The 27272-nt window shown below is 43.6% G+C and overlaps 1 protein-coding gene across 6 annotated transcripts in view; it reads right to left on the reverse strand.

Moving 5' to 3' along the window:
* cd276 (CD276 molecule) overlaps positions 1–27272 on the reverse strand; it is a 356577-nt gene that overhangs the window by 196320 nt on the left and 132985 nt on the right. For all 6 annotated transcript variants that reach the window (XM_087982239.1, XM_087982237.1, XM_087982234.1 and 3 more), the window contains 2 exons: positions 11401–11742; positions 9239–9535 (listed from right to left, as the gene is read on the reverse strand). In XM_087982239.1, coding sequence (XP_087838365.1) covers positions 9239–9535; positions 11401–11599 — 496 coding nt within the window. In that variant the 5' untranslated portion in view covers positions 11600–11742. The remainder of the gene's footprint in view (positions 1–9238; positions 9536–11400; positions 11743–27272) is intronic.

Genomic DNA, 27272 nt, shown 5'->3' on the forward strand with positions numbered 1-27272 from the left:
TGGCAGTAGCAAATTCATCTAACTATTTATTATTAATATCAAATACTGCTATTCATGGTAATCATTAATATCGCAGGCTCTCATTTATAGTTACATGCGGTAAAGACTAATCTATTCTGGTGCTTATATGAGTCTTCCAGAAATTAAGTTTTCTGTTTTAACTCCGCTCACACAGTGCTACTTATGTATATTGATGTGCAGCTCTGAGACATCATCACAAGGTTGTTCCAGGATCTTACATAATCAAATGGAGAGGTTCAGAGAAAGAATTTCAGAGTACAGGGCCTAGGAAGTTGAAGACACTGCTGGCAATGTGGAGTGATTCAGTTAGAGGAACTTCAAGAGGGCAGATTTCACAGCAATCAGAACAGTTAAAGGTATTAACATTACCTGTATTTACAGGACACCATTATTGTCCCCATTTTCCAGGGCAAGTCAAAATTGCACTGAGTCCCCCGAGCACAGGCACTGTTCAAGCAAACTTTCGCAGTTTGTGGCAGAAATCACATTCACATATTTGAAACAAAAACAGAAATTGCTGGAAAATCTCAGCAGGTCTGCTGCAACAAAGTTCCAAAGAAGGCTCACTGCACCTGAAACATCAACTCTGATTTCTCTCCACATTCATTGCCAAACCTGCTGAGAATTTCCCGCAATTTCATTGGTTTCTGATTTCCAGCACCCGCAGTTTTTTTTTGTCTCTATTCACATATTTTGTCCGTTGACAGCTTACAGAATCATACATATCGTCACTCTTGTTTTAACATATTCTTTAAAAGACTAAGGGCAATGTTACTCAGGCATTTCTTCATTTGCACCTACATGGGCTGATGTGCATCTCATTCGTCTTGGACTGAAACAGAGTACAAACAAAAACCTTGAACAGTTCACACAGGTGAGTGGTGGGGGCGTGGAATGCACTGCCAGCAGTGGTAATAGAGTCAGATACATTAGGGACATTTAAGCAATTCGTGGCTAGGCACATGGATGATAGTAAAATGTAGGGTATGTAGGTTCATTTGATCTTGGAGTAGGATAAAAAGCCTGTACAACATTGAGGGCTGAAGGGCCTGTACTGTGCTGTTCTATATTTACATTGTTGAAATCACTGTCCTGTTTGAAAATGAAGTATTAAAACACTGAAGGTGCACAAAAATGAGTTTATGCTCTAAGATCTGGATCAGCTGTGATGAGCAATCCATTCCAATAAAAAAAAGGAATCACATCATATATTCTGACTGAATCCAGTTTTTCCACATGATTTTTTTTAGAAATTTGTCCAAATGAGTTTCCAATGGACAAACACAATAACTGGAAACAAGAGAAAATCAGCTGTCCTCCATAATGCCCCCTCTATCTCATTCTCCTTACAACCGGTGTTTGTACATTTAGTGCTTAAGATAAGGCATGTGTCCACCAAATTCTTACAATTGCCTTTCTCGTTATAAAGACTGATAACCTAGAGTCAACATGTTGAATTGGATAAGGCACCAGAGGGAAAGTCAGCATCAATGAAATGGAACTGGGAGAATAGGAGAAACCATAAGATTACTTTCCCGGGAATATGCGTGAAAATTAAAAAGGCCTTTCTTATACTTTTCCCCCTTCCTCACTTCCTGCAAAATCATTCTCATTCACACTTTTTTTTTAAATTCCCCCTCAACTCCCAGGCAGCTCATTTCAGTTTTAATCAGCCCAAAGACTGTATTCATTGTCAAAAAAATAGATGATGTTGTCTTTTATTTGCCAGACCACCATAGCAGAAAGTGAAAAAGGAAAGCCAGGTGAGATCAGCAATGCCACATTCTGAACCTTGTTCATACCGCCATACTTCTTTCAATGTTAATATCTCACAACATATACTCATACAGGACAGCCTCAAAGGATGTGCTAAAAAGCTGTCAAGTCACTGTTAACTCAAAGAAAGAATTCGCATTTATACGTGACCTCAGTGCGTGGCAGCCCTTTACAGGTAATCATTCTTGACACACAGTTACTGCTGTAACGTCGGAAGATGGGGCTGCCGCTCTTCAAGGTCTCACAAACAACAACGTGATCATGGCCAGGTCCTGCAGTCATTTTGTGAGGAACAGAGACAGTCACCACCCAGGGAAAACGTCCTCATTTCACTTTGAAGTGGGACAATATGGTGTTTTGCATATACACCTCAGCTGGAATGTCTGTCCCTGGAAAGCAAAGCCCTCTGACGGTGCAGCATGCCTATCACGGTGTGTTGCAGCATCGGTTGCACTCGAGTCACTGGAACCCAAGACCTTTGAGTTAGAAATGAAGGTGTTATCAACTGAGCTATGACTGGTATTATATTCTCATGGGGAACATGACAGGTTTTCTTTCCTGGGTCTCTCAATAGAACTTCTGGATCAAGATAACAAGCATGACGTTGGTTTAAAAAAGTGTGAGGGAACGTAGGAGAGAGTGGGAAGGAATGGGCACAACTCTCATGCAATAACAACTTACAGACTTTTTGAAGTTTGCTTTGCCAATTGAAGGCCTCAGCAATCTTATTGCATCTAAAGTAGCCAAATTAAAGCTCAAAGTTAAGCAAATTCATTCCCCTTCTCCCTTTTTTTTGCCAAAATGTCTGGATATGGGCACAGAGTGTTGAAGTGGATCCTGTTAAAAAAAAAACAAAATCGGTGATGAAGGGCTTATGCCTGAAACGTCGATTCCCCTGCTCCTCGGATGCTGCCTGACCTGCTGTGCTTTTCCAGCACCACACTCTCAACTCTGATCTCCAGCATCTGCAGACCTCACTTTCTCCCTGTAAAAATTAGGCCAGGGATCAGAAAAAACTCCGCAGAGACAGAAATCCTGTCACAAGATCACCCCTCATTTACACCAGGACAGTCCCTGACTAGGGTACTGCCTCATCTACAGGCAGGCACCAGAGTGGCAGTATCCCGAACAACCCAACCTTTTTAAAAGATGCTGGAAATCATCTGGAATTGCTGGAAAAGCTCAGCAGGTCCGCATCTGTGGAGAGACATCAGAGATAACATTTCGGATCAAGTGACCCTTCCTCAGAACACCTGAGGAAGGGTCACTTGACCCGAAACTTTAACACAATCATTTTATGTCAGCTAGGGCTCCCTGATTGGACCAGATTAGCAGCCCCAATCAGGGAACTCATATTGTATGACGTCCAGTTGGCTGACCTCATTGTAATCACGACAGGATCATTTTTCTCTCATCAAATACAGCCAAATTTAAGCTTCTAATTGGTTTGACATGATACACCAGATTGCAGCCATCATTCAAATCCAATCTTTCCAATGATAAATAACAACGGCAATAATCAAGACCAGTCTGTAAGTTCTCATCTCATCATTTCACAAATGTAGGAGTTATGAACAGCCTGTGTGCTAAACTTCACAGTGGCTTGTTTGACAATTTCCTTCACCACCTCCTCTCACGCTTATGCTCGGCTGTGTAATCAGAAGCTTTGGCACAATAAAACATGCCAGAGAAACAGGACGATTGTGACTTCATAATATGGAGGCATTGAAAAACCTCACTGACTCACCATAAATGCCACGAACTGCTGCAGTACTGCTGGAGCTACACGAACTCTGTGTGCATTTTGCAGCAAGTGGATTGCCCCTCAATGCCCTAAAAGCTCTCCACAACCTATAAAACATATGGTGAGAGAGCAGTGGAATGCTGCCCATTTCTCCAGATCAGACATTTCTGAAGCCGACAGAGAGACATCAGAATTGCCTCATTGGTATCAGAATCAAAGAAATCTCAGAGAGGGTGCAGAATGTTCTCGAAAGGGAGCGGGACCAGCAAGTGGTCTTTGTACACATTGGAAATAATGACACAGGAAGAGAAAACAAGGAGAATATAGGAAGTTAGGCAGGACTTTAAAATGGAGGTCCTCAAGGGTAGTAATCTGGATTATTATAATCCAGTGTGGGTAACAATAGAAGGATAGAGCAGATGAATATGTGGCTGAGGAGCTGATGCAGGGGAGAAGGATTCACATTTTTGGATCATTGGAATCTCTTCTGGGTTAGAAGTGACCTGTATAAGGAGGACAGATTGCACCTGAATTGGAAGGGGCTTAATATGCTGGCAGGGAGATTTGCTAGAGCTGTTTGGGAGGATTTAAACGAGTAAGGTGGGGGCAGGGGGACCCAGGAAGATAGTGAGGAAAGAGATCAGTCAGAGACTGGTACAGTTGGGAAAAGGAGCAAGTCAAATAGTCAGGGCAGGCAGGAACAAAGCAGAGAACGAGGCAGGACTGATAAATGAAACTGCATTTATTTCAACGCAATAGGCCCAGCAGGAAAGGCAGATGAACTCATGGCATGGTTAAAAAACAGGGGACTGGCAGCTTAATATTCCAGGATACAAATGCTACAGGAAGGATAGAAAGGGGACGAGAGAGGAGGGGGAGTGGCATTTTTGATTAGCAATAACATTACAGCTGTACTTAGGGAAGATGTTCTGAGATTATGAGAGTTGAAAAATGTGGTGCTGGAAAAACACAGCAGGCGAGGCAGCATCCAAGGAGCAGGAGAATCGACGTTTCGGGCATAAGTCCTTCTTAAGTAAAAAAAAAATCGGTGATGAAGGGCTTATGCCCGAAACGTCAATTCTCCCGCTCCTCGGATGCTGCCTGGCCTGCTGTGTTTTTTCAGCACCACATTTTTCAACTCTGGTACTCCAGCATTTGCAGTCCTCACTTTCTCCTGTTCTGAGAATATGTCCAGGAAACTTCATTGGTGGAACTGAGAAATAAGAAAGGGATGATCACCTTATGGGGACTGTACTATAGACCTCTCAGTAGTCAGCTGGAAATGGAGAAACAAATTTGTTAGGAGATCTCAGTTATCTGTAAGAATAATACTGTGGTTATGGTAGAAGATTTTAACTTTCTAAACATTGACTGGGGCTGCCATAGTGTTAAGGGCTTGTCCGTAAGGGTGGAAGAGGCAAGAACTCATTTCTCAAGCTTTCCTAGAGTAGGTGCTCAGAAGTGAATCACCTGCATGTTTTATATTGGTTTAGTATTAAGGACATGAGCAAATTTGAATTTTTGGAACTGGTATAGGGGATGTGTGTCACTTTCCCAGTACACCTGGTTGAATTTAATCCTGCCAGATCTGTAATTTCTCAATATGCAAAGCTAGCTCACAATTAATCATGTTCATGTTGAGAGATCTGCTCATATAAAAAAGGGAACAATTTCTGTTCAATCTGTCACTGCAGGAGAAAGATCCCTTTGGTCACTGCAAGTTAATGGTATCATGAAAATAGCATACGAGAAAAATAAAAGACTTCTTCATGTTGACCACTGCTAATCAAAAGCAGGTCAGGCAGAGGAAATCTTACCACTGTGTTTACAATACCACTAACACATGGTAACTAGCAAAGAACTCCTACAGTTCTGTAAAAATAGACTTTTGAACATTTGCACAACAGCAAGACGCCAGTCTTCAGGGAGAACCTCAGTCAGTCAGCATGTGATGGCACATTACAATGATAACTAACTCCTACACAGCTATGATTTCAATCTCTGTTGAAGTGCATACAGTTCTGGCTGACAACCTTGCTGGAAAGATGTAGGACAAGGGTATCTCTAATTGCACGTATCAATGATCAGGCTGGAAATATTCCCCTTCATCTCTAAGGTGACTTCCAACTTGCGATAATGAGTTGAGCAGCTATAACCTTCTCTGGTCACCCTCAAGGCAGTCACTTTGAAATATTAGGCTACAACCTTAAAAATCCAAGGCACAGCAAAATGACAGTCTGGGTCACAGAAATGGATATGTTGCAGTTCAAAACAGTTGATCTGACAACAGAACTGAAAAAAGAACTTGCACACCAATGAACTTTATTGCAAAAAAAGAATGTCAGCAGTAGTTCAATACTGAGCAGCTCATTAACAAAAGTTTTATTTCAGTTGCTGCCTGACTTGCTGAGCATTCACAGCATTTTCTGCTTTTAGAATCAAACTCCCTACAGTTCAGAATAAGGACATGTGGCCCATCGAGTCTGCACTGACCCTCCAAAGACCATCCCACCTATCCCATCCCTGTAACTCTGCATTTACAATGGCTCATCTACCTCGCCTACACATCCCTGCTACGGGCAATTTAGCATGGCCAATCCACCCTAACCTGCACATCTTTGGACTGTGGAGGAAACCGGAGCTCCCGGAGGAAACCCACGCAGACACGGGGAGAATGTGCAAGCACCACACAGACAGTCACCCAAGGCTGGAGTCGAACTTGGGTTCCTGGCACTGTGACGCAGCAGTGCTAACGACTAAACTACCGCGCCACACCATGCCTCCCTTGTTTGTTTTAGTTATATTTTCATTTTTGCATCCTAAACTCCATCACTTGTATCTCAACAAAAATTCTGTACAGTGAAGGAATAGCATCTTTGCAACTGAATCTTACAACTGGAATAGTGTGCAAGTGACCAGTGACGTGGGGGAATGCCACCAGTTCCCACAGCTTAGCTCTAAAATCGCCCACACTGGAAGCAAATCAACAATGGAAACAGGAAAGGTTATATGCTCACTTTTAAAGCAAGATCTCCCACGATTGAAAGATAAATGGTATGAAAACACTGAAGACTGTTAAGTCACCTTCGAGTTCTACAGCTTCTTCTTAGTGCCAGGCGGTTTTCCGCAGGACTAAGCTTGAGTACTCTTTCACATTTCACTCTTGGATTCCAACAATGCTGGTGTGACCTTCATGTCTTAAAACCTATCCTCACTGCCCTCAGCTTTACACCAATTGACAGGTGGAACTCGGTAGTGGTGGGAGGGGGAGTGGAATCATTCATTATTTCATTCTGCTATGTAAGGGATCCAGAGAAAAACAATCAGAGAGTGTTCACCCCCATGCTGAAGTGCTCGTTAAATGCTTGCCTTCTTTAAATTCCATTATGTACGTGTGGAGACTGTGCTACATTGGGAATGAAAGTGAACCAGTAGTCCAGACAGAGGCTGTGGGGACTCGAGTTTGAATCACTTTATGAATTAATGGATTTCAGATTAAGTTGATAAATCAAAAATCTGTAAGCAACAGCTAGTCTCAGTAATGGTGACCAAGGCAATATCGACTGTTGCAAAAACACATCTGATTCATTCATGCTCTTTCGAGAAGGAAATCTGCCAACCTCATGTCACCTGGCCTACACGTGACTCTAGATGCACAGCAAGGCAGTTAGGGAATGGGCAAGCTATGCTGATCTTGCCAGTGATGTCATGAAATAAAACACATACCTCAATTTCTTTGGCTGTTGAACCCCATGGCTATTCACAACAACAGAAACGGAATTCTACCTTCAACTGAAAGGTGATTTCCAGGACAGGTTCGGTAAGTCTTCATTCAAATTCAAGTTTAGCACAGGGCACACGCAAATATATCACTGTCACCTTCGCTTATTTAACATTTGCTAAGTCAATGACATTTCATGTTAGAGAGGTCATACACTTAACCAATAATAGGCACACATATAGCCTTGTCCTCCTAACTTAAGGACAAGATGAATGATGGACGAATGAACCTGAAGGTTAAATCTGTCAATCCTTCAAGTTAACATTAATCTGACAAGGCCAGTACAAATACACTGCAAAGCAATCCTGCTATTTAATTGTGTTTTAAAGAAGGCTTTGCATTCCTTCTATAGTTTTAATCTAACACACTGTGAAATTACTTTGATTGGACAAAGTTAAATGCTACTTTCAGAATCCAATTAATTAAATAGAATCACAGTTCTCAGCAAACATTGAGCTGTTTATACAATTCCTTTTGTTGCAGATTTCTGGTTAAAAGCTTCCAATTGTTAAATTAAGGTAGATTTAACTGTATTAAGTTGCAAAACCTCTTCAGTTCATTGGCCGTCAACTCAAGCAAATGAGAACGGCCTGTGAAATGAGAGGTTTATTCTGAATTGTAAAGCTAGCCACCTCTACCATTTAATACAAACTGATGCAGCACTAGAGATCATTGAGCTCACTGTGCCGATGTTGGCTCTTCTGTCCAGCTATCTAATTAGTCCCCCTCCATTACACCATTACACCATAACTTCCCCATGTTTCCTTTCCAAATGTTCCATTTTAGAAGTTGCATTAAATCTGCTTCCACTCTCCCACCCTGCTTCCAGGCAGTGAATTTCCACAGCATATCAACTCAGTCCATAAAAAATTGATCTAAAAACTTGCGCGTTCTCGTTACCAACTTGCCCAGTTCTGGTCGCCCAGTTATTGGAAGGATATTATTGAGCTAGGGAGGGTTCAGAAGAGATTTACCAGGATGTTGCCAGGTACGGAAGGTTTGAATTATAAAGAAAGGCTGGATAGGCTGGGGCTTATAAAATAATGAGAGGTATAGATAGATTTAATGGTAGTTGTCTTTTTCCCTAGGATGGGGGATTTCAAGACTAGGTGCACACTTTTGAGGTGAGAGGAAAGCGATTTTAAAAAGATATGACATGCAAATGTTTTACTCAGAGGGTGGCTCAAGTTGGAATTAACTTCCTGAGGAAGTGATGAATGTGGGTACAATTACAACATTTAAAATACATTTGGATTAGTACATAATAGGAAAGATTTGGAGGGATATGGGCCGGGAGCAGGCAGGTGGGACTAGTTCAGTCTTGGATTATGTTTGGCATGGACTGGTTTGACCAAAGGGTCTGTTTCTTTTTTCTGTATGACTATGACTTGTCTGCCAGTGGAAACAGTTCCTCCTCACTTACCTGATCTACAGTAAATACACCCAGCTCCTTTACGGAAGATCTACCATGTTAGCCTTCACAAGAGTCTAAAAAAAAAGTTGTAACCAGCTATAAATGAAAACATTTGAAGAGATAACATTTACTAATCGCACTCATCCAGATACTGCAAGGCCTCTGCCACACTACCATCATTTACCACACTTGTAATGGGTTTAAATGGTTACAAAATTGGAAACAGCGCATTTTCCCGCACTCTCCCTTCTAAAAAGAAAACAAAATTGCCCATCAAAATTTCTAAACATGTTTTGCCGATATCCTATTGTGATGTTGAGTGATTTTCAGCTGGTTCACTGCAGAGCAGAATGGATGAACAGATGTTGCAAACACTTCAGAACTCCTTTGAGGCAGCTCACAGTAATTGGAATGGATGCTGTGAAAGTTGTGCTGTTACAATGTCCTATTATATTTTGCAGACCTCAGATCGCCAAGTTGGCTACAGCAATGTGCAACTGACCTGTAATGGTTGCCAAGGCTTGGGTCTCCTCGTTCAGCAGCTCGTTCCTCACCAGGCAACTGTACGTGCTGTTGGGCTCCAGTATCACCCGGATCACACTGCGGACGTCAAATAGGCCCTCCTCATTGGCTACCTGCGAAGTGGTGACATTCTCGGTGATGTTGCTCCCTTTCCCATCGTGCCATTGCACCGTAGCTTGGGGGTAACCGCCAGAAGAGTGGCAAGCAATGGCTACCTCATCACCAGGCTTGAGATTCTTGTTGGGTTCCAAGTGCAGACTGGGTTTGGAGTAAGAAGCTGAAACAACAGAAGTATAAGTAAGGCAAATACTCTCAACCAGTCCAACACGTTTCATTCCAAAAGTACTTCACGACTTCTCTGCAGCCATTTGGCCATTAGGATTTCTCCAGGTCCTGACCAGTCCAATCAACACCATCTTATGTTCATTTCATTCCTTATCTCAATTTTACTAACTACGTGTCTATGGAATTCACTGCCACAAAAGGCTGTGGAGGCCAGGCCATTGAGTGTATTTAAGACTGAGATAGATAGGTTCTTGATTGTCAAGGGGATCGGGGTTATGAGAAGGCAGAAAAATGGGGATGAGAAACTGGTCAGTCATGACTGAATGGCGGAGAAGACTTGATGGGCTCAATGGCCTAACTCTGACATTACACTTATCGAGCCAAAAGCGAGAATTCCACATTTCAAAATCTGGCATTCTTGAATTTGTCTTGGTGAATGCAAGACAAATAGCTTCAGAGATACAGGATCTGGATTATGCCATGTGGATCTTCAAGGCTGCTTAGCCTGGTGGAGACCTGATTGTGGTCTCAATTCCACTTTCCTCTCAGCCAGCCTTTACATCTCTCATGTGGTTTTATGCCCACCTTCAGGCATTTGGCTCAAGAAAGTCAGGTCCATGAATCAGAGAATGTTTTCAGGCCTAGTCTTTATAACACTGTTTATTATAGTTCAAGACTAAATACAACAACATTTGGTTATCAGACATATATCAAACTGTACTCTTTCTGTTACCTTCTTGGAAGACATTTCTATAAATTCTATCATATCATATTAGCTGGTCTACTTCACATTTCTTTTTTTCTATCTTATTTTATCACTCTCTAATTCTGCCCACACTGTGACAAGCAATGCCCAGTGAGGAACAGCTCCCCTGGTTCCTCATGAAATAGAGATGCATTGGTTTTAATTTTCCAAAACCCTCCTTGATTCAGGGATGACACCGTTACATTGGAAGATATAGCTTCTTTGCTCAGAAAAATTGAGAGAAACAGAAAGCAAGAAATTACAAGTCAGGTTACTTAATGACTGTCATAGAGAAAATATTCAAAGCTATTATCGAAGGCAGTATAGCAGGACACTTGGAGAAGTTCATGATAATCAGGCAGAGTCAACATGATTTCATGGAAGAGGAATCATGTTTACAGAATCTATTGGAAAGGTATGACATAATGTGGATAAAGAGGAACTGGCAGATGCACTATACTTAGATTTTCAGAAGGCATTTGATAAGGTGCTATCTCAAAGGGTATTGAAGAAATGAAAGCTCATGGTGTGACTGGGTAGCATGTTGCCATGGAGAGAAAGTTAACCGGCTAACAAGAAGCAGTGAGGAGGCATTAATGGGTCTTTTACAGGTTTCACAATATGTCACAGGGAAAGTGTCATGTACATTAGAGCTGGGCCCTCAACTAGTCACAAATTTACACAAACGACTTAGATGACGAGTCAGAAGGTACTGTTGCTGACTTTGCTGATGACAAAAATATGCAGGAAAGCAAGAGCAAAGAGGACAGAAGGAGGATGCAAAAAAGCTAAGTGAGTGAATAAAGAACTAGAAAATGAAGCATAATGTGGAAAAATGTGGATTGTTCATTTTGGTGTGTAGAATGCAAAAATCATCATTTTGGGAGATTGCAGAGCTCTGAGATACGGGAGGGACCTGGGTGTCCTTGTGCATGAATCACAAAAGTGTTAGTACGCAGGTACAAGAAGTAATTAGGAAAGATGCTATCATTTGTCATGAGGGAATTAACTGCACAAAAAGTGGGGAGGATATGCTTCAGTGGTGGTAATATCACACTGGGAGCCGATGTAGGTCAACCCATTGCTGTGGGCACAATGTCACATTCTCGTACCCGCCAATCGGAGCATGATGGAAGCACTCTGGTGGCTTTTAATTCTCACAAAGCAGGTGAAGCTGCCCTCATCCTCAATCCGGACATGCCTCAACAGCAAAGAAGCATTGCCCTTTTCCAGCTCCTCGGTGAACAGTGCTGTCCTGTTCACAAAGTTGTCTGCCTGTTGGTCCGGCTGGTGCGGGTACTTGTGCACCATCTTCCGAGTTTCCGTGAGCTGCCAAATGACACTGAGGTCGCCCAGGGAGAAAGTGGCATTGGTGGTGAAGGAACAGTTCAGGGTGATGTCTTTTCCAAAGATGGCAACCACGGGGACTTCGGGTACTTGGATCTTGAAGACTCCTGGGGATGGTAAAAAAAAACATCAGAGTGAGAATTCTGTCAGACTCATATTTAAGGATTAGTAGGAGAAGGGAAAGGAGGGAAATATTGAGAGTTCCTGTTAGATTTGTTGTGTTTTATTCACTTGCGGGATGGGGGCACCATTGGCTAGACCAGCATTGGCCCATCCCAGAGGGCAGTTGAAAGTCAACCACATTGCTATGGGTCTGGATTTACATGTAGGCCAGATGAGGGAAGGATGGCAGCCCTAAAGGGCTTTTCCCAACAATTGATTCATGGTCATCATCAGACTCGTAATTCCAGATTTTTTTTAAAACATTGAATTCAAATTCCACCATTTACTGTGGCAGAATTCAAACTGAGAACATTACCTGGGTATATGGAATAACCAGTGATAATACCACTAGGTCACCACCTCCCCCTCTAGCCATTAGAATAGGCAGACAAAATCACAATCAAGCAGGTTGATCCCAAATAAAAACGAAGAACTACAGATGCTGGAAATCAGAAGCAAAAGAATAGAAATGGCTGGAGAAACTCAGTGTGCCTGGCAGCATCTGTGCAGAGAGAAAGCAGAGTGAAATGGTTCATTATAGTTAATGGTAGGATGGGAGAAGGCTCATCTGGGGCAGAAACAGCTCATGAGTGGCCATCATCTATGCTGTCAATTCTTTTAATGACCACTATTATGTTGTTTACACATTAGCCTTAATTACAACTGCTTCTGTGGTTTACTCACTGTGTCTCCCAGCTGGCAATTCCAAAGAGAAGATATGAATAATTAAACAAATAGCTCATTATTAATTTAGTCAGTCAATCAGCTATCCATACTGGCTGAAAGTGGGTGAATGGTTTTTATTTCCCACACAATTCAATCAAATCATTTCTTTTTATCCACCCATTACCCCTCCTCCTCTCCATTTCCATGGACAACAGTGAACTGTGCTACTTTCTCGAGCAGCTGGATAGTAGATTGCTAGGGGGATTACTGATTGCCACTCTGCGACCCTGGCTGCTGCCTTGGCACAAACACACAAAGCTCCCTCTCTCCTTACTTCATTTCAGTCCCTCTGGACTATCTCACCTTGTTTAAGAGTTCCCAGGCTCAATTTTACCCTCCCAGTCTCTCATCAGCAAAGACGGCAACAACAGCTCACACGATCTGCAAAAAACTGGGTCACTGTTCTGTTTTCTATTTAAAAGCAATATTGGAGAAGGGACATTTTCCACAGGATCCACTTCTGTAACACAAAAAGGCCTCCTGTTTTTACAAGCAGTAAAAATGTTTTGCTCTATGAGAACATAGGAACAGAGGGAGTAAATGCTCCCTCTTGGGAGTTGACAAGAGGAGAGCAATATTTGGGCAAGTTGGCACTGGAGAGAAACTCACCTGTTTCATGCCACCTCACCAATCAAGTGGGTCAAGGAGGGTCAAGGGCAATTTTCCCAAATTGTCAGGGATGAGAGAAGTGCTTAAGTGGTCAATTAATAGCCACATAAAGACCTTGACTCACCACCTCCCTGCTCACCCGTTAGGCAGAAAGATCAACTCGTTTCCTGACCAGGCTCCATAGTGTCCTGCCTTCTGGGTTGGGGATGGTGGGAGTTTATCCTCCAACTGCCTCATCTGGGGGCAATCAGACGCACAGATGGCTCGTAAGGAGATGGCTCTGAACAGCAGAATCCAGTGCCGAGAAGGCCTTGAACTGTAGGCTTTAGGACCTAGAAGCTGTTAGCGTTACACTGAATGGCCAGCAGTGTTAACGCTCTGTGAGAGGGCAAGATGCTCATCATTGCTCACCCATTAGCTCTTAGACATGGCTATTGACAGTGGATTGGGTGAATGATCTCTCCAGTCGGTGGGGGGAGATGGGTGGCGGCATGTTACCTCGTATGAAGTGCATCCGCACACTTTTGAGAAAACTCAAAAGGAACGTTTAACCCTTCCAGTTTCTCACAGTTCTTTTCTTTGATTAGGACTTCAGTTTTGCAATCCTTAGTGCTACCATGTGGGGCAAATACCTGGAGGCTCTGGGATAATATCAGTGCAATGACAGCTTGTTCCTCCAGTGCTAATTCCCTGCAGAGATGCACTTCAAGCTGTTCACAATGAGTTAAGGTTGCAAAATGCACAGAACCACAATCTTCAACCTTGCCAGAGAACAAACCATGATGCTCAGGAAAGAAAGCACTCATTGATAAAAAGAAAAACACATTTCAACTGCATTCATGGAATCATAGAATCCCTACGGTGTGGAAACAGGCCATTTGGCCCAACAAGTCCACATCAACCCTCCGAAGAGTATCCCACCCAGACCCATTCCCCTACCCTATTACTTTACATTGCCCCTGACTAATGCACCTCAACTACACATCCCTGAACGCTGTGGACATTCTCATTTGTTAAGAAGTAAATCTCTTGTCCTTCAAGGGCTGAGAAATTGCTCAAATATTATGGACGCAATCAATCATTCTCGAAACTCTTGCCTCACTGGATTGATATGAGTGAGACAATGATAGATTGACTCCAATGAGAGCCCAGAACTTCAGACTGCTAACCAGTGACTGCCCTGGTGGCAGATCCTTGCATAGCACTTAAAGACGACAAAGAAATCCGCTGGTGAAGTCACCTCCCTCTGATACATCCCATTGTCCAGGTGTGATCTGTGGGGCCTTGCCACTCAAATGGTTCAAAACGAACCCACTTTGAAAAGGAGAATGAATGTTCTTCCCCCTATCCTGGTTAATATTGATCGTCCAACACCACCAGACAACCATGGTTACATTGCTATTTGAGGCAGCTTGCTGCGTGCAAGTTCATTACAATCTTTCATAGAATCATCGAACCTCAATACTGCAGATAGAGACCATTTGGACAGTTAAGTCTGCACCGACCCTCCAAACAGCAACTCACCCTATCCATTTAACTCCACACTTAGTGGTTAACACTGCTCCCCACTGTGCCAAGGTCCTGGGCTTGATTCCAGCCTCGGGTGACTGTCTGTGCAGAGTTTGCACATTCTCCCCATATCTGCGCAGGTTTCCTCTGGGTGCTCTGGTTTCCTCCCATAGATTAAGTAGATGGGCCATGCTAAAATTGCCCATCGTGTCCAGGAAAGTGCTGGCTAGGTGGATTAGCCATGAGAAATAAAGGATTACAGGGATAGGGTAGTGGGTGGGTCTGGGTGGGATGCTCTTCGGAGGGTTGGTTTGGATGTAATGGGTCGAATGGCCTGCTTTCACACTGTAGGGATTCCATTCTATGATTACCATAGTTAACGTACCTCACCTGCACACTACAGGGCAATTTAGCATGACCAATCCACCTAATGTGCACATCTCTGGACTGTGGGAGGGAGCCAAAGCACCCAGAGGAAACCCACACTGACATGGGGAGAATGTGCAAACTCCACACAGACAGTCACCACTACATCTCAAAAAGGTACGCTTCCATCCACTTCCCCTGATGAAGGAGCAGCGCTCCGAAAGCTAGTGATTTCAAATCAACCTGTTGGACAAAACCCGGTGTCATTGATTTCTGACATCTCAAAAAGTCCTTCATTGGCTGTAAACTGCTTTGGAACATTCCAAAATTTGCAAAGACACTAAATACTGAAGGTCTTACTTTTAGCATGCAGTATTTTACTGCTCAACATTATATAAGGTAATCAAGAGTTAATATTGAGCTGTATCGAGCTCCACCCAATCTAATGACGGCACACAGTCTTAGGAAACAAATTAGTCTTGCATAAGATCCTGATGGAGACAGATGTGACATACTTGGCTTCTGATTGTTGGAAATATGCCTAACATGTGATAATAATTGTACCTACTGCTATCACAAGACATAATTTATTGCCTCATCTTTTTACAGTCTGGATATCCTAGGGATGTTTTCCTCAGAGCACAGAAGGCTGAGGGGCAGAGACAACTTTCCCCTTAGTAGAGGGATCAATAACCAGGGCTCACAGCTTCACGGCCAGGACCAGAAGGTTTAGAGGGAACTTGAAAATTTTCTTTTATCCAGAGAACTGTGTGGATCTGGAACTCACCACCTAAAGAATAGCGGATGGGGGAACCCTAAAGATATTTACATGAGCACTTGAAGCACCCTCGCATACAAGGCTACAAACCAAGAGCTGGAAACTGGGATTAGAAACAGATAGATGCTTGATGACTAGTGCAGACACAATGGGCTGAAGGGCTTCTTTCCATCCTGTAAAAGCTTTATGACTTTTAAGACATTATGGTGGTCGATCCTCCATCACAATTAGACAGACCATCGGAAAAAAATAGAAAGTTGCAACAGGGTAGCGGAGAGGTTTAGGCAATGGACTGCTCAACTAATGAGCTCTGCATGTGTGAGTTTGAATCCCATCCCTATCCATAATCTGTTAACTGCTCTGTTTAAAGGATTCTTGTGGTGAACTGATCGTGTCCCCACCTCTGGGCTCGAATGCCTGGGTTCAACTACCATCCTGCTCCACAGCAGGCGAATAATGGCATGTCTGAACAGTTGGTTAGAAAGGAGAGTTGGCAGCAGTGAACAATCACCACCCACTTATGAAATTGAGATCGAGAGATAGGAACATTGAAGGGCAAACACAGAGGCTCTAGTTCATTTCTCCCTGTCCCCAAAAAAAACCTTCTGCATCACGGTATTAGCATTTTTCCCAAAAAAAAGTAATCTGGAAAAAGTGATAAAATAGGTCAAAATTAACTTGAGATTGGGTAAGGAATAAAGCCTGCGGAAATCCTTTCGGACCGAAATTAGTCAAGGAGTTCGTCAAGGAGGTCACTGTAGCTCTGATCATCTCCTGAATGCTCAAGGCAGAAGCTATAAACTGAAGCTGGCAAATACTCAGTCATTGCCAAATAAATTTTTGCTTCAAATGGTATACAAACATGCAGCACATATTAATGCTAACCGACAGATAGACAAGCTGCAGAAAGCAGACTCAGATATTCAAATAATCCTTAGTCCTTTGCATTTGGACGATGTCCTGCCTTCTTCCTTTTTGAAAGGGACTGGATGAGCTTAATTATTAATGCAGCCAAAAGCTCTCAGCCCATCATGAATTAATTCCAGCTTCCGATGTCCTGACGGAGACAGCTCTCAATGCCCTAAATTTTTCATGACTCACCCGGCAACAAGACCCAACGGCTGATCCCTGCGAGGAGCCAGAATGCAGACTCGCGTGCTAAGTGGGAACATTTTCAAGAAACTAGTGCTGAACAATATAAAGAGATACGGAAACTCTGTCGAAAGGACTTCACACTCGCAGGATCTGGGAGAACAGAAAAACCCAGCTGATACTCCATTGTAACAGTGTGACAATCCCTCAATATTTGGAAGTGTTAGCTTCACACTCTTTCATGTAGCCATAACAGATCCCATGGGATTAATAAGCGCAGACTAATTTTGCCTATAATTCCATCAAGGGTGTGCCAGTCAGTGAAGTATTTTAAGTTTACAAGGTCAAGGCAAAGTCAATCTAGTTCTACCTGACCATAGGCTGCTCTGCTATGAGACAGACAGAGAGAGACAGAGAGAGACAGAGAGAGACAGAGAGAGACAGAGAGAGACAGAGAGAGACAGAGAGAGACAGAGAGAGACAGAGAGAGACAGAGAGAGACAGAGAGAGACAGAGAGAGACAGAGAGAGACAGAGAGAGACAGAGAGAGACAGAGAGAGACAGAGAGAGACAGAGAGAGACAGAGAGACACACACACAGAGACAGAGAGGGGTGAGGGAAGGAGTGAGAGAGAGGAACTAGTGGATGTTTTACCTGAGTGATGGGAGCGGAAGGTATCCATCCAATCCCCATCAGCAGAACAGGAAACTGGTTATCACAAGATTATTCATGGGTGCAAATGGACAACATTGATTCATACATTACATGGTTGGCTGCATGGCTGGTTTGCAGTGCAGAGTGACGCCCAACAGAGTGGGTTCAATTCCTACACCGCTTGAGGCTACCATGAAGGACTCTCTTTCTCAACATCTCCCCTCACGAGGTGTGGTAACCCTCAGGTTAAACCACCACCAGTCCTCTCTCTCTCTTTAATAACAGAGCAGCTAATAGTCTGATAGGATTATGGCGACTTCACCTTGGCCTTTTACACTTGAAAAAGGAGAACGTGAGGACTGCAGATGCTGGAGACCAGAGGTGAAAAGTATGGTGCTGGAAAAACACAGCAGGCCAGGCAGCATCCAAGGAGCAGGAAATCGACGTTTCGTTTCCTGAAGGGCTTATGCCCGAAACGTCGATTCTCCTGTTCCTCGGATGCTGCCTGGCCTGCTGTGTTTTTCCAGCAGCACACTTTTCAACTTTTACACTTGAAATGCATCATTGACTAGCAAACATTTGATGGCATCCTGACATTGGTCTGCCTTTCTTTTGGGCACCATCACCACATCTCTGAAGTTTTTTCACAAGAACTACAAGCCAAGATAAAGAACATATCTCAAAACACCAGGATTCCCACACTATATAAAAGAAAATCAGGACTTCACACTCACCACACCACTAGCACCACCCCCTCTCCCCCACGCAAAGATGCCATGCAATATTCAGCAAGCCGAAACGTCGACTTCTCCCCTCCTGATGCTACCTGGCTTGGTGTGGTCTTCCAGCCTCCTGCCTGTCTACTTTGGATTCCAGCATCTGCAGTTTGTTTTTGTTGTTATATAATATTTAGGACAGGGTGATAAAACCCATACAATTAGCATAGAACAACAGATTTTCTTGCCATTCCCAAGTGGTCTTTCATTGCCAAGAGTCCACATATTACTAATTCAGATGCAAAGATCAGTCAAACGCACAGAACTCTACATCCAATACAGACAGGTAATCCTGTCAGGGCTCCCGTTTTTAATGTGTGCTTCTAAGGCAGACTCCGTTTTCTTCATTGCAATTTTAATGAAATAACATCAATAAATACAAAAAAAAAGCATACAGAGTTAACAATTCAGAACTGCAAGGCAAAGAGATGTAACAAGTACAGAAGCAAAGAAGGCGATAAGGTGAAACGGAACAAAAGAGATCACTTGTGAATAGCTTGAAGGTAAGTGATTCTATCGCAAATGGTACAAGGAATTTAAAAAGGATAGCAGTGGGTGGTATGAATCCCAGAGAGACCAATAAAATGTTGTTTAAATATTAATTTTCTTCTGACCAAAGCAAAAGGCCACACACAAAATTTCACATTTTAAGGTTTTCACTGTAACAAATTAACATGAACACCGACTAAACATTACTTAATAGGCAACTACGTTTAACTACAGAAACTGTATTTCCCACTTATTTCTCAACAGAACTGAAATGTCCATAGTATACTCATGCATTGCACCATACTCTCGGTAGAAAGCTATTTGTGAGTTCAACATACCATAACATAGAATCCCTATAGTGTGGAAACAGGCCCTTCAGCCCAAGTCCACACTTACTCTCTGAAGAGTAACCCACCCAGACTCATTCCCCTACTCTGCTAGACCACTTTTACCCAGACTAATGCACCGAACATACACATCCCTGAACACTATGGACAATTTCCCATTGCCAATTCAACTAACCTGCATATCTTTGGACTGTGGGAGGAAATCGGAGCAGCTGAAGGAAACCCACATAGACACAGGGACAATGTGCAAACTCCACACAGTCACCCGAGGCTAGAATCGAACCTGGGACCCTGGCACCGTGAGGCAGAAGTGCTAACCACTGAGCCACCATGCCACCCCGACAGGATCTCTTCACCTTGGCACACTAGGGTGAATCATCTAGTGTCTGAAATACAATGACGTATTCAATCTTCTGAGCATAATTAAATGGACTCCTAATAGTGAGGCACCCTCTTCAAAACCCCTTCCTTTTAAAGCTCCACAAACTATGTTTCTTTGAAGGGCCAACCTACTCTCACCAACACATTGCTTGGTGGTTAATTGAAAAATAGTCTTTTTTCTACCGGGCATAGAAACACCTAGAATCATAGGATCCCTATAGTATGGAAGCAGGTCGTTCTGCCCATCGTGTCCACACCAGCCCACTGAAGAGCATCCCTCCCTACCCTATAAATGCTGCATTTCCCGTGGCCAATCCATCTAACCTGCACATCGCTGGATACTATGGGGCAATTTAGCATGGCCAATCCACCTAACCTGTACACCTTTGGATGCTGGGAAGGAACGAGAGCACCGGGAGGACACCCACACAGACACAGAGAACATGCAAACTCCAAACAGACAGTCACCCAAGGCTGGAATCGAACCTGAGTCCCTGGCGCGTAAGGCAGCAGTGCTAACCACTGAACCACTATGCCACCTTTCATGGGTCTTCTTCCTACTCTTTGGATTAACACAGAGTCAAATGCATGGAAGCTGTGTCCAATTATTAAAGTTTGCACTTTACTTGCAAAGACCTTTGACTTAGCCTCTTTCCCCACGCCAACCAGGTCACATGCGCTGGTCTCTGGGCAGATTTTGCAGGAGGCCACATCCCACTCTCCAAACCATCCAACTTTGCCATGAATTAAAGGAGATGAATGCAGGGCAAGTGAAGAAACACAAGGCCTAGAGGAGCTACAAATAGCAACCTCAGATGCGGTCAAAAAGCACGACCACTGAAGTTCCAATCTGAAATTGCAGACCTCAGTGTAGATGCTGACATAAAAGCAAATACCACAGAATGCTGGAAATCTGACACAAACAGAGAATGCTGGAGAAACTCAGCAGACCTGGCCGTGAAGGCAAGGAGATTGTGAAGTGCCATGTTGTGTTGGGCTTGCTAGGAGGCTAAGGACCGGAAAGTCAGAGCAGAAGTGGAAGCAGGAAAAAATTAAAACAACACCGACTGGAGGCTCAGGGTCAGGCTTCTGAACTGAATGCAGGTGTCGCCAGACCTGCTGAGTTTCACCAGCAATTTCGGTTTTGATTTGATTTATTGTGGTCACGTGTACATAAGTACAGGGAAACATTCCATTTTGCGAGCAGTTCAGGCAGATCATAACAAACAAGGATATACCGATCATAGGGTGCTTAGACAGAGTAAGGCAGACAGATTACACTGCACAGGAGGTGCATAAAGTAAGATCAACATTAGCAAGATCAACATTATTTGGATTTAGAGAGCTCTATTCAGCAGGTATTCCACTATGCGGTCACTCAAGGTGCATTTGATCCCTCCAATTGAATTTGATCCCTCCAGGATATGGAAGATATAGACTGTAGGGAAATAGATGGTGACATCTTGCAAAATGTCCAGATTAGAGAGGAGGAAGTGCTGGATGTCTTGAAACGGTTAAAGTTGATAAATCCCCAGGATCTGATCAGGTGTATCCGAGAATTCTGTGGGAAGCTAGAGAAGTGATTGCTGGGCCTCTTGCTGAGATATTTGTATCATCGATAGTCACAGGTGAGGTGCCGGAAGACTGGAGGTTGGCAAACATGGTGCCGCTGTTTAAGAAGGGTGGTAAAGACAAGCCAGGGAACTATAGACCAGTGAGCCTGACCTCGGTGGTGGGCAAGTTGTTGGAGGGAATCCTGAGGGACAGAATGTACATGTATTTGGAAAGGCAAGGACTGATTCGGGATAGTCAATATGGCAACATGGGAAATCATGTCTCACAAACTTGATTGAGTTTTTTTTGAAGAAGTAACAAAGAAGATTGATGAGGGCAGAGCAGTAGATGTGATCTATATGGACTTCAGTAAGGTATTCGACAAGGTTCCCCATGGGAGACTGATTAGCAAGGTTAGATCTCATGGAATACAGGGAGAACGAGCCATTTGGATACAGAACTGGCTCAAAGGTAGAAGACAGAGGGTGGCGGTGGAGGGTTGTTTTTCAGATTGGAGGCCTGTGACCAGTGGAGTGCCACAAGGATCGGTGCTGGGCACTCTACTTTTTGTCATTTACATAAATGCGAAGCATAAGCGGTACAAGTTAGTAAGTTTGCAGATGACACCAAAATTGGAGGTGTAGTGGACAGCGAAGAGGGTTACCTCAGATTACAACAGGATCTGGACCAGATGGACAAATGGGCTGAGAAGTGGCAGATGGAGTTTAATTCAGATAAATGTGAGGTGCTGCATTTTGGGAAAGCAAATCTTAGCAGGACTTATACACTTAATGGTAAGGTCCGAGAGAGTGTTGCTGAACAAAGAGACCTTGGAGTGCAGGTTCATAGCTCCTTGAAAGTAGAGTCACAGGTAGATAGGATAGTGAAGAAGGCGTTTGGTATGCTTTCCTCTATTGGTCAGAGTATTGAGTACAGGAGTTGGGAGGTCATGTTGCGGTTCTATGGGACATTGGTTAGGCCACTGTTGGAATATTGCGCGCAATTCTGGTCTCCTTCCTATCGGAAAGATGTTGTGAAACTTGAAAGGGTTCAGGAAAGATTTACAAGGATGTTGCCAGGGTTGGAGGATCTGAGCTACAGGGAGAGGCTGAACAAGCTGGGGCTGTTTTCCCTGGAGCGTCGGAGGTTGAGAGGTGACCTTATAGAGGTTTACAAAATTATGAGGGGCATGGATAGGATAAATAGACAAAGTCTTTTCCCTGGGGTCGGGGAGTCCAGAACTAGAGGGCATAGGTTTAGGGTGAGAGGGGAAAAGATATAAAAGAGACCTAAGGGGCAACTTTTTCACGCAGAGGATAGTATGTGTATGGAATGAGCTGCCAGAGGATGTGGTAGAGGCTGGTACAATTGCAACATTTAAGAGGCATTTGGATGGGTATATGAATAGGAAGCGTTTGGAGGGATATGGGCCGGGTGCTGGCAGGTGGGGTTGGGATATCTGGTCGGGATGGACGGGTTGGACCGAAGGCTCTGTTTCCATGCTGTACATCTCTATGACTCTAATTCAAAACAGACAGTCTCATGAACAGTGAATAGAGAGTTCAGTAATCTGAATTCTAACTTCATCTATCTATGGAGGTCCAGGGACATAGTGGGCTCTCACAATAGAGTCACAAACTCTGTTTGGAATGTTGACCACGAAGGATTAAAAGCCAGCTGTGCAGCCATTTCCAGTCTCGACGTTATGTGAAATGGATATTTCCTAGATGGCCCTACATGGGCAGCATGGTGGCTCAGTGGTTAGCGCTGCTGCCTTACTGCATCAAAAACCCAGGTTCAATTCCATCCACGGGTGACTACGTGGAGTTGGCACTTTCTCCCTGTGTCTGCTTGGGTTTCCTTGCAATGTCCAAAGATGTGCAGGTTAGGTGGTTGGCCATGCCATAGCGTCTAAGGATGATCAGGTCAGCCATGGAAATGGAGGGGGTCGCGTTGGGTCCACGCGTTGGTGTGGACTTGAGGGGCCGAAGGGCCTGCTTCAACACTCTAGGGATTCTATTTGAGAGAGAGGGGCCAGCAAAGTAGAGAATGAAGCTATTGACATTTTAGATGGATACTGTGACTAGAGGTGGCTAAAATATCACGGATCAGGTCTAGTGCTGAAGGAGTACATGGGACTATGCATCTTCCAATACAAACGTGACTACATTCTCAGGGAGACATTGATTAAATATAGTTTACTTTCTCTTGCATTGAACTCTCAGTTTCCATAGTCATTTGGGCTGTCCTATCCAGGCTGGTTCTTCAAATAATCCGATAGTGCCTTGCTCTGTCTCAGGTACAATTACACTATTTAAAAGACATTTGGACAGACTGATGAATAGGAAACATTTAGAGGGATATGGGCCAAATGCAGGCAAATGGGACTAGTTTAGTTTGGGAAACTTGGTCGGCATGGATGAGTTGGACCCAAAGGTCTGTTTCTGTGCTATCTCTTCAAAGATATGCAATAGTCTCCGATTCCAATGCTGAGAAACACAAACCAGGTTTTAAGAACGTTTTAGCTTCAAGAAATCACTGCTATCCTTCAATTACAGAAATCTACAGCAGAATAAAACCCCTTCTGCCCTTGATGTCCATGCTTTGACACAAGTGGAAGTCGGATTCGGTATTTGTGCACTTGTTGGAAATATTGAGACACTTCAACAAAATAGAACATCCTCATGAAAAGGTGCCAATTTTACATATTATGAATTTAAAATGGGAAATCCCTGTGTTGCAGAATTGTCATATTTTTGACAATTTTTTGGTACCAATGCAGAAACACAGCATGCGTACGTTCTTAAACATCTCATACAACATTGATTATTTTCAAAGTGCTACCCAGCCGGTGATTACAAGTCATCAGAATATAAATGGCAGACTCTCTGGCCTTTTTGTTTTGAAGGATTCTCATTGTCCTCACCTTCCACAAATGCAAATACAGAATCTCAGAAGCTAACAGAAATTTCCCTTCCTCATTGCAGTTGGACATTGATGAAGGAGCTGAAGTGCAATTATTGACCATCCAAAGTACATAGTCGATGGGAGGCTTTCATCAATAAAGCTAATTATGTACTGAGGCACAGCAGGAGGCCATTTGTCTCAGTCAAAACAGGTTGTCTTAGTTTTGCACAGCCTCTGGTCCACAACTTGGAAGTAGTGCACCTCAGTATCTGGTTGTTCACGTACACCATCTTTGGCCACTGTGGGCTGACGCGAATGGGAATGATGGAAGACCTCCATGTGCTTGGACATCTCTTGAGGACATTCAAGGTAGCTACCCACAGGATCAGAGAAGGTTTGAAGTGCAACACGCATGTGGCATGCATGCGCAGCACATGTGAAAGGTGTGCATGAGAGACATGCAGGTGACATGCCATGAGGGGGAGGTGAATGGGTAACGTCATGTGGCATGTCATGTGCTGTGTGAGAGGTGTGCTTGTGTGACACGTCATGTAATGTGAGATGTGCATGTAACATGCACCATGTGACAGACATGTGTGTGAGACATGTCATATGCCATCTCTATGCATGCGTGAGACATATCATGTGACATGTGTGGGTAAGTATTGTGTGTCATCTGTCATGTGTATCAGTGTCTGTGTGTAGGGGGCAGGGGTCACTGATCATTCCATTGCAACGTTTGCCACCTAGCTGAGCCCTGGGGAGGGGGATTCTGGTATCTGTCATACGCCTGGCACCTTGTGCCAGCAGTGAATGCCAGGTTGGCTATTATGCATGGTCAACACCCTGAACAGCCTATGCTTCAAACCTTATGTCTCATTTTGCTTTACTCAGAACTTAGATAACGGATTGCACCCCTTTCAAGAAAGTTGTTCTTTTGAACAAACTGGCTTTCCAAACAGAGTTAGCTCTCTATAGACCATAAGCAACTGGATAGATAAACGATGCAGAAATTGGTAATGGGTCAAACAATGATACAAAACAGGCCAAAGGGATGCAACATCCGTCTGTGGATAGCTATGCTCCTGAGATGTGGCAAACTATCACAGTGCGGGAAGGCAATGAAAACAAAGTGTGGGGTCAGACAGTGGATCCATCCTGAGGCAGCCTAGTACATGAACCAATGAGTCAATAGACTGCCAACAGTGACAGTTTATGGTAGAAATAGTTTATGTTCAGACAGATGAGTGACAATGAAGTAGTCTGTTAAGCGAAGAAGGTGGAAGTGTTTCCAAATTACCCATCTTCCAAAGTGCTGCTCCCCTCAATCCAACCAGTGTTCACTTCAGAGCAAAGCTTCTCCAGTTGACTCAAGACATAGAGGGGGGCACTGCATGGTGGCTCAGTGGTTAGCACAGCTGCCTCACAGTACTAGTGACCCAGGTTTGATTATACCCTCGGGCGACTGTGTGGAGTTTACACATTCCTCCCCCATCTGTGTGGGTTTCATCCAGTTTCTTCCACAGTCCAAAGGTGTGCAGGTGGGTGGATTGGCCTGTGGAAATGCAGGGTTACAGGGTTAGGGGTAGGGATTGCACCTGGGTGGGATGCTCTTCAGAGGTGGGCTCGATGGACTGAATGGCCTGCTTCCACACTGCAGGGATTCTAATTATCCTTTGACAGCAGTTTTTCTATTACCTTCCAATGTTGGCCTTTTTTGAAAAGTACTATGTATTTGATGGAGAGGTTGTAGGGCAGGGGAAAAGAAAGAACCAGCCCAAAGTCAAAGAGAGTCAATGCATAATCAATGGGAGCAAGGAGCTTGTTCTGTGCTGAACTACACTCAGTGTGGTTTTTCCCTCCCTCGGGTGGGGTACCGAGGAGGGTACATTAATAGGCAACCTCACCCTTCTGAACACTTCCATAATTAAGCACCCCCTGAGGGGTCCTATGGAACCTTCCACAATTATCACCATTGCTCAATTAAGTGCCATGTTCAGACGTATCAAGTTGCCATCTTTCCAATGTCCTGAATCACCAGCAGATGAGAAACCATAGTGACCCCTTCCTGATGGGTTTGGGTCCAGGGCTTAATGCCCCTGCTAGGGGCAATCTGAAGTACACCTATGGGGCAACAGAAGGGGTTTCTGAAAGTCACACTCTTTATCTTTGCTTTCAAAACCGAGCCTCCCAACCCCACTCCCAACACTTCAAGAAGGGAAAAAAGAACTTACCTTCTTTCCAGTGATTCCCTCAGGGAATAGGCCTGGAATGGCAGACTTTAAGACTCAGAAGCTACCAGCCTCTGATTGGTCAGCAGCTTCTGAAGCCTTAAATAGGACAAACTATTTGCCCTTGTTTACCTATTAATGAGCTGATAGGTAGGTAATACTGGGTTTTCTCACTAGGGTTCGCCTTTCCCTATCACTTTGAAAGAAAAAAATTCAAAAAACTATAAAGGTAAATAGCAAGGGTCCTTCACTCCAGAGTTAGGGAGTTCAAAATAAGGGGGGGGGGGCACATTGTAAAGATGAGAGCAAAAAGACTTAAGAAGACACAAAGGACAACCTTTTTAATACAGAGTAATTTGTATGTGGAATGAACTGGCAGAGGAAGTGGTGGAAGCTGGTACAGTTACAACATTTAAAAGAAGTATATGGATAGGAAAGATTTGCAAACATGTGGGCCGAACACAGGCAAGTGGGACTAGTTTGATACCGGACCATGGTCGGCACGGATGAGTTGGACCGAAGGGTCTGTTGCCATATGACTCTATGAAAACTCTGCCCTATGATTCTATAACCAAGTCCTTTGCTATGACTGCCTGGTGCCAGGAGGGGCTGCTTTACCACAGAAACTTCCATGGAAGTTTCTAGCAGTTAAAATGATCAGAGCCACAGCTTAGTGATTTGGAAAGGACTTTAAAAGGTTTGAAACAGTGTGTGTACTCAAACTATATTAGCAGTTACTTGAAGTGTACCTATTGCTTCTGTATAATTACCTCATTGTAAAGAAATGCAACTTTACTTTTAACCTAATCACACTGAGAGGTATTTGCTCCCTTCCAAAGTAAATAGGAGATTGCAGTTTACTGCTACTTGGCAGAATATTTTGATTCAAGAGTCAAAATTGGCCCTGGACCTTGCAATCTAATTGAAGTTGGCCATCGTGTCGAAAGATCCATTTGAGATGTGGGGATAATAAAGGTAAATGTCTGTTTTCAATGTGAAATCCAAGTTAATGATGTCAGGAAGGAGCTCTAAATGAAGGAAATGGTGCCTGAATTT

Source organism: Chiloscyllium plagiosum, unplaced genomic scaffold (assembly GCF_037043375.1).
Source record: "Chiloscyllium plagiosum isolate Xiang-an unplaced genomic scaffold, Cpla_swu_hap1 HiC_scaffold_42, whole genome shotgun sequence".
NCBI lineage: Eukaryota > Metazoa > Chordata > Chondrichthyes > Orectolobiformes > Hemiscylliidae > Chiloscyllium > Chiloscyllium plagiosum.